Source organism: Physeter macrocephalus, chromosome 16, assembly GCF_002837175.3.
Source record: "Physeter macrocephalus isolate SW-GA chromosome 16, ASM283717v5, whole genome shotgun sequence".
NCBI classification, from domain to species: Eukaryota; Metazoa; Chordata; class Mammalia; order Artiodactyla; family Physeteridae; genus Physeter; species Physeter macrocephalus.
The window spans coordinates 14,274,919-14,282,034 of NC_041229.1; the positions used below are offsets into that span (position 1 = coordinate 14,274,919).

Here is a 7,116-nt window from a genome sequence, read left to right on the forward strand (position 1 = left end):
TTCTTTCCCTTTCTTTCTTTCTTTCTTTCTTTCTTTCTTTTTCTTTCTTTCTTTCTTTCTTTCTTTCTTTCCTAGGAATTTGCTTCCATTTTATTCTGTGAAAGGATTTTAAGGCATCTGAATGTGTGTGTTCATAGATTATATAATTATACTGTATAGATATATTGTATAATAGTTAATGAAAAGTATAAAGAGAACAAAAAGTAATTTTTATTCAAACTTGTGCATATAATTTCAGTCAGATGATCTTCATTTTTAAGATTCAAAATTGAATTAAAGTTTTCATATCAGATGAATTGCTTGAACAATGTTTTTTTTTTTTTTTTTTTTTTTTTTTTTTTTTTGCGGTACGCGGGCCTCTCACTGCTGTGGCCCCTCCCGTTTCAGAGCACAGGCTCCGGACGCGCAGGCTCAGCGGCCATGGCTGTCGGGCCCAGCCGCTCCGCGGCATGTGGGATCTTCCTGGACCGGGGCACGAACCCGTGTCCCCTGCAATGGCAGGCGGACTCTCAACCACTGCGCCACCAGGGAAGCCCTTGAACAATGTTTTGAGTTTGGTTTAACATTTTGGAAAATATGTTGTTCAAGGAGAGAAAATATTCTTATTGAAGGGATTCTTGCCCATGGTAGGTAGTATAGTATGTGAGCTTTAGGTGGCTTCTGGATCCCTAATTTCATTACTCTATTATTTTTATTCTATTCTAATCTCTTCTCAGTTTATAAAGGTCTATGATTCTAGAAGGGAGGCAATATAATGAAATAATTAAAAGCCCATGTTTTGGAATCACACCTAACAGTGCTTTAAACCCTAATTTAGAGAAAGTTCCTAATATTTGGAAAACAAAATTTCAGTGGTATAGACAATTTTCTTACAAATAAAAATAATATTAACTTCCCATATTTTTGCTCTAGAATCAGCCATCCTTCCACTTATGTGAGGTGGTAACAGTAAAGGGAGTGAGAAAGCGTGGGCTTTGTTTTCACTCAGGCCTGGGTTTGAGTGCTGGCTCTGCCTTTTACTGGCCATGAAGCTCTGGGCTCTTTCACTTTCTTCCTCTGTGAAATGGGAGAGTAATAGTGCATATCTCAAAATATTGTAATGACTAGGTGATATCCTAGGTGTCTAGCACATGCCTGTTGTGTTGAAGGAACTCAGAATGTTCAGTTCTTATTATTGCATTTAAAAAATAGGGTTCAATTCTTAATATACTCATAGATTTAGAGGGTGTTTCCTTCCCTATTGGTATTCTTTGCAGTGAATTTTTATTACTTCCAAAATAATTCCCTCCATAGAATTTTTTTTTTTTTTTTTTTTTTAGCGGTACGCGGGCCTCTCACTGTTGTGGCCTCTCCTGTTGCGGAGCGCAGGCTCCAGACACTCAGGCTCAGCGGCCATGGCTCACGGGCCCAGCCGCTCTGCGGCATGTGGGATCTTCCTGGACCGGGGCACGAACCCGTGTCCCCTGCATCGGCAGGTGGACTCTCAACCACTGCGCCACCAGGGAAGCCCTCTCCATAGAGTTTTGAGTTCATAATATTTTCTTTTGCTTTCCTCCCATTGTGCGTCTTTCCTCCTGGGTGGGACGTTAACGTTCTCCCAGGGACACAATTTGGATGAAAAGGTTAGCTGATGTACTGTGTTCCTTTATGAGCTCCGCTTAATGCTCTTTTGAAGGAACTCTGTCCAGTTAAGACCTAGGCTTGTGTCTCCCTTAAATATCATCCTGCCTTTCTTTTCTTAATTGACTTTGTGGTCGATTTGTATAGAGCACTACTGAAAAATCAGAAGCATCTTTTAATTGTTTTCTTTTTCAGGGACTTCTTGAAATGACTAAAGCAGTAAACGTATGATGGGATCAGCTGCTTTTACAAATAAGCAGGAGGAAGAGACTATGTGTTGGAAAGCCAGGAGCAGGGGGAGGGGGAGCAGATGGGGAAGTGGGGGCAGGGATTAAAGCAGAAAGAAAAGCCAAGAGGAAAACTGTCTATTGTCTTGGCCTAATTAGCAAGCAGTCCTGTGACCTGTACTCTAGCCAGAATTGTCCTAAGCAAGTCCTAAGACAACTTGTAGAAGAATAAAAGAAGTTGAAGAGAGTTACCCATGATTCAGTTTTTCAGCTAGGAGAGCCAGTGGATTATTTATAAGAATGAGAGTTATATAACTTTTCACTTCCTGTTTATGTTAAGCAGATGTGGGTATCTAAGTTGGTGAACAGAAAGTGGGGGGCTTCCATGTTTTCTGTACTTTCTTTATTACAAGCTTGAAGTGGAGTTGGGGCTTGTGGGAGAAGTTCTAGAAAAGGAGAAGGAGAAAGGAATTAAGGAGAACCAGAAAGTGTTTACTGAAGTCAGTGGGACCCCTCAGACTTGATGTATGTCGGTAGCTAGAGGGTATTGTCTTATCCTTGGGGTATTGTGTGGATTTGAGTGAGAGGCCTCTGAGTACTCTGACCACACAGAATAATCTGGATCATCTGTGGAGGGAAAGTGTGCAGTATTTGGTGGTGACATTGATTTTACCGTTGAGGATCTTTGGCTAAATATTATCTCTTCTAGAAGTTCTTTGGCTTCTATAGATTATACCTTGAGTTTGACTTGATTTACCATTTTATCCCCAGAGCTCATGGCTCATGTGGGTGATTCGACTCAGATGGGATGTGTTTTCCACAGCACAGAAGAGAAACACATGACCAGGGTAGACTGGATGTTCTCATCAGGAGAGCACACCAAGGTAAGGAGGAGAAACGCTCATTGTGTATAAGAAGCCCCTGGCCGATGCTGTCAGGGCAGAGGCGGGGAGATCGAGAATCCAGGCACCAGGTGCCATGTGGTGGTTTTATGAGGGCTTGGGCTTTGGGGCTTGGCAAAGCTGGGCCTCTCAGCTCAGCCACTCGGCTGGGCAATTTCAGCTTCCGGTAGGGAAAAATGACTCTAATGAAGATGATGAAGAAGAAGAAGTAGATGCTGCTACTGCTCAGCTTTTCAGGTTGTCAAGACGCATGCAGGAGGCAGCTGGTGTAAAGCATCTGTACATGACTTGGCCACTGCATTTTACTTTAATTCCTCTTCTCCCTTCTCCTTTTTGTAGAGTCCATGGGATAGCAAGGGGGATGATTTTGGTGGCCTAGCCAAGAAATCAATGGGCTAGGCATAAGCACAATTGGGTTCTTATTCTTTATTTAAAATTAAAAAAATGTTTTTAATTTTTAATTAATTTTTATTGGAGTATAGTTGCTTTACAATGTTGTGTTAGTTTCTACTGTACAGCAAAGTGAATCAGCTATATGTATACATATATCCCCTCTTTTTGGGATTTCCTTCCCATTTAGGTCACCACAGAGCATTGAGTAGAGTTCCTGTGCTATACAGTAGGTTCTCATTAGTTATCTATTTTATACATAGTATCAATAGTGTATATATGTCAATCCCAATCTCCCAGTTCATCCCATCTCCCCTACCCCCTTGGTATCCATGAGTTTGTTCTCTACATCTGTGTCTCTATTTCTGCTTTGCAAATAGGATCATCTATACCATTTTGCATTCTTATTCTTTTTTTAAAAAAATTTATTTATTTTATTTATTTATTTTTGGCTGCTCTGGGTCTTCGTTGCTGTGCGTGGGCTTTCTGTAGTTGCGGCGAGCGGGGGCTACTCTTTGTTGTGGTGCGTGAGCTTCTCATTGGGGTGGCTTCTCTTGTTGCCGAGCACGGGCTCTAGGCACGTGGGCTCAGTAGTTGTGGCATGCGGGCTTCAGTAGTTGTGGCGCATGGGCTCAGTAGTTGTGGCACACGGGCTTAGTTGCTCTGCGGCATGTGGGATCTTCCCGGACCAGGGCTCGAACCTGTGTCCCCTGAAATGGCAGATTCTTTTTTTTTTTTTTTTTTTTTTTGTGGTACGTGGGCCTCTCACTGTTGTGGCCTCTCCCGTTGCAGAGCACAGGCTCCGGATGCGCAGGCTCAGCGGCCATGGCTCACGGGCCCAGCCGCTCCGCAGCATGTGGGATCTTCCCGGACCGGGGCACGAACCCGTGTCCCCTGCATCAGCAGGCGGATTCTCAACCACTGCGCCACCAGGGAAGCCCAGCAGGCGGATTCTTAACCACTGCACCACCAGGGAAGCCCTCTTATTCTTATTTGGGTTATTTTTGTGAGTTTTCTTCTGTGCCCCATTGCCCCATCTATGTGATGGAGGAAATTTTCTTTGTCTTTATGGATGCTTCGAATGTTGGGATTAGTAGGTCCTGAGGGCCAGGGTGAGGAGTACTTCATGGGAACTCTGAAGTAGTAAACAGCAAGTTAGTTCATTAGACCAGTTGATGTCAACTATGGCATGGTGATGTCCTGATGGGTCAAGGTGTGTTGTCAGAGACATCTCAGGTAACTTACTGTAAATAAAAGTTAAGGTACAAAGTTTAGAAAAGATTTAACTTTTATAAATGAAGACATATTCCAGTTCATCCCTACAAAAAGTCATTTATACTCACTTGATTCCTATATGCTGTCTGAGTGGGTCAGAAATGGTGGCATCCAGATGTAGAGAACAAACGTATGGACACTGAGGGGGGAAAGTGGTGGGGTGGTGGTGGTGGGATGAACTGGGAGATTGGGATTGACATGTATACACTAATATGTATAAAATACATAACTGGGATTAGTAGGTCCTGAGGGCCAGGGTGAGGAGTACTTCATGGGAACTCTGAAGTAGTAAACAGCAAGTTAGTTCATTAGACCAGTTGATGTCAACTATGGCATGGTGATGTCCTGATGGGTCAAGGTGTGTTGTCAGAGACATCTCAGGTAACTTACTGTAAATAAAAGTTAAGGTACAAAGTTTAGAAAAGATTTAACTTTTATAAATGAAGACATATTCCAGTTCATCCCTACAAAAAGTCATTTATACTCACTTGATTCCTATATGCTGTCTGAGTGGGTCAGAAATGGTGGCATCCAGATGTAGAGAACAAACGTATGGACACTGAGGGGGGAAAGTGGTGGGGTGGTGGTGGTGGGATGAACTGGGAGATTGGGATTGACATGTATACACTAATATGTATAAAATACATAACTAATAAGAACCTGCTGTTTAAAAAATAAATAAAATAAAATTCAAAAATTCAAAAAAAAAAAAAAAGAAAGAAATGGTGGCATCATGGTGGGGCCTTGGGAATTACATGTAGTTCCAGATTCACCTCTGGGAACTTGTCATGCATTTATATGTCATCCACCAATTGAGACACTGCAGAAAATAGGATGAGAGTTGACATTTTGGGTTGTGAATTTGAATCACAAGAGACAAGCCGGGTCTTTTCATTCATGTTTCTGTCTGTATACCCATTTCCTTTTCTTAAAAGATTTTAAAAATAATAATATTTATATAACTTTATAAAAAATTCCAACACATCTATTTAACAAGTTTTTGTTTTTGTTTTTGTTTTTGTTTTTGCGGTATGCGGGCCTCTCACTGTTGTGGCCTCTCCCGTTGCGGAGCACAGGCTCCGGACGCGCAGGCTCAGCGGCCATGGCTCACGGGTCCAGCCGCTCCGCGGCATGTGGGATCTTCCTGGACCGGGGCACGGACCCGTGTCCTCTGCATCGGCAGGCGGACTCTCAAACACTGCGCCACCAAGGAAGCCCTAACAAGTATTTTTAAAGCATCTGCTATGCAGTGAATACTCAAAGCTCCTGCTCTGATGGGGGACTTACAATCAAGATGGAGGGATAGAACCTAGGGGCAGGACAGGAATAAAGGCGCAGACATAGAGAATGGACTTGAGGACACAGGGAGGGGGAAAGGTAAGCTGGGACAAAGTGAGAGAGTGGCATGGACATATATACACTACCAAATGTTAAATAGATAGCTAGTGGGAAGCAGCCACATAGCACAGTGCTTGGTGACCACCTAGAGGGGTGGGATAGGGAGGGTGGGAGGGAGACGCAAGAGGGAGGAGATATGGGGATATATGTATATGTATAGATGATTCACTTTGTTATGAAGCAGAAACTAACACACCATTGTAAAGCAATTATGATCCAATAAAGATGTTAGAAAAAAAGATGGGGCTTCCCTGGTGGTGCAGTGGTTAAGAATCCGCCTGCCAATGCAGGGGACACGGGTTCGAGCCCTGGTCCGGGAAGATCCCACATGCTGCGGAGCAACTAAGCCCGTGAGCCACAACTACTGAGCCCACGTGCCACAACTACTGAGCCTTTGTGCCTAGAGCCTGTGCTCTGCAACAAGAGAAGCCACAGCCATGAGAAGCCCGCGCACCGCAACGAAGAGGAGTCCCCACTCCCTGCAACTAGAGAAAGCCCACACGCAGCTATGAAGACCCAACACAGCCAAAAATAAAATAAAACAATAAATAAATAAATTAAAAACAAAACAAAACAGCAAACCGTTAAAAAAAGATGGAGGGATATACATAGTAAAACAATGAAGAAATAAATACACGATATGTCAGGTAATAGTAAGAGCTATGGAGAACAAGAAAGCAAGGTTTTGTGGTTGTTATTTTATGTAGGTGGTCAGGGAGACCTCACCAAAAAGGTAACATTTGAGCAGAGGTCTCAAGAAAGTGAAGGAGGCAACCGTGCATCTGTCTAGGGGGGAAGAGTGTTCCAGGCAAAGGAAGCAGCAAGTGCAAAGGCCCTGAGGCCAGTACTCAAGGAGCAGCAAGGAGACTGGTGTGGTTGGAGTGAAGTGACCCAAGTAGGTGAGGAAAAAGCCAGTAGAAGATGAAATCAGAGGAGATGGGGGTGGGGCAGCTCATGGAGGACTTTGTACTTTTAGGAGAAATGGAGGGCTATTAGAGGGTTTTGAGCAGAGGAGTGATATGATTTAACTTATGTTTCTAAAGGTTCATCTGCTGAGAATAGAGTGTAGTGGGGAGTATAAAGGGATACAAGTTGAGAAGCTCTTGTAGGAATCCAGGTGAGAGATGGTGGCTTGGACCAGACTGTGGAAGAGGTGAGAAGTGGCTAGATTTGGGATGTATTTTGAGGGTAGAGGATTTGTTGTGGGATTAGATGTGAGTTGTTCAAGAAATAGAGGAGTTGGGCTTCCCTGGTGGTGCAGTGGTTGAGAGTCCGCCTGCCGATGCAGGGGACACGGGTTCATG

The 7,116-nt window shown here is 43.5% G+C and overlaps 1 protein-coding gene across 1 annotated transcript in view; it reads left to right on the forward strand.

Moving 5' to 3' along the window:
- JAML (junction adhesion molecule like) overlaps window positions 1-7,116 on the forward strand; it is a 24,149-nt gene that overhangs the window by 6,451 nt on the left and 10,582 nt on the right. Inside the window, exon 4 of the mRNA XM_024131279.2 lies at window positions 2,619-2,731. Within this exon, the coding sequence (XP_023987047.1) occupies window positions 2,619-2,731 (113 nt within the window). The remainder of the gene's footprint in view (window positions 1-2,618; window positions 2,732-7,116) is intronic.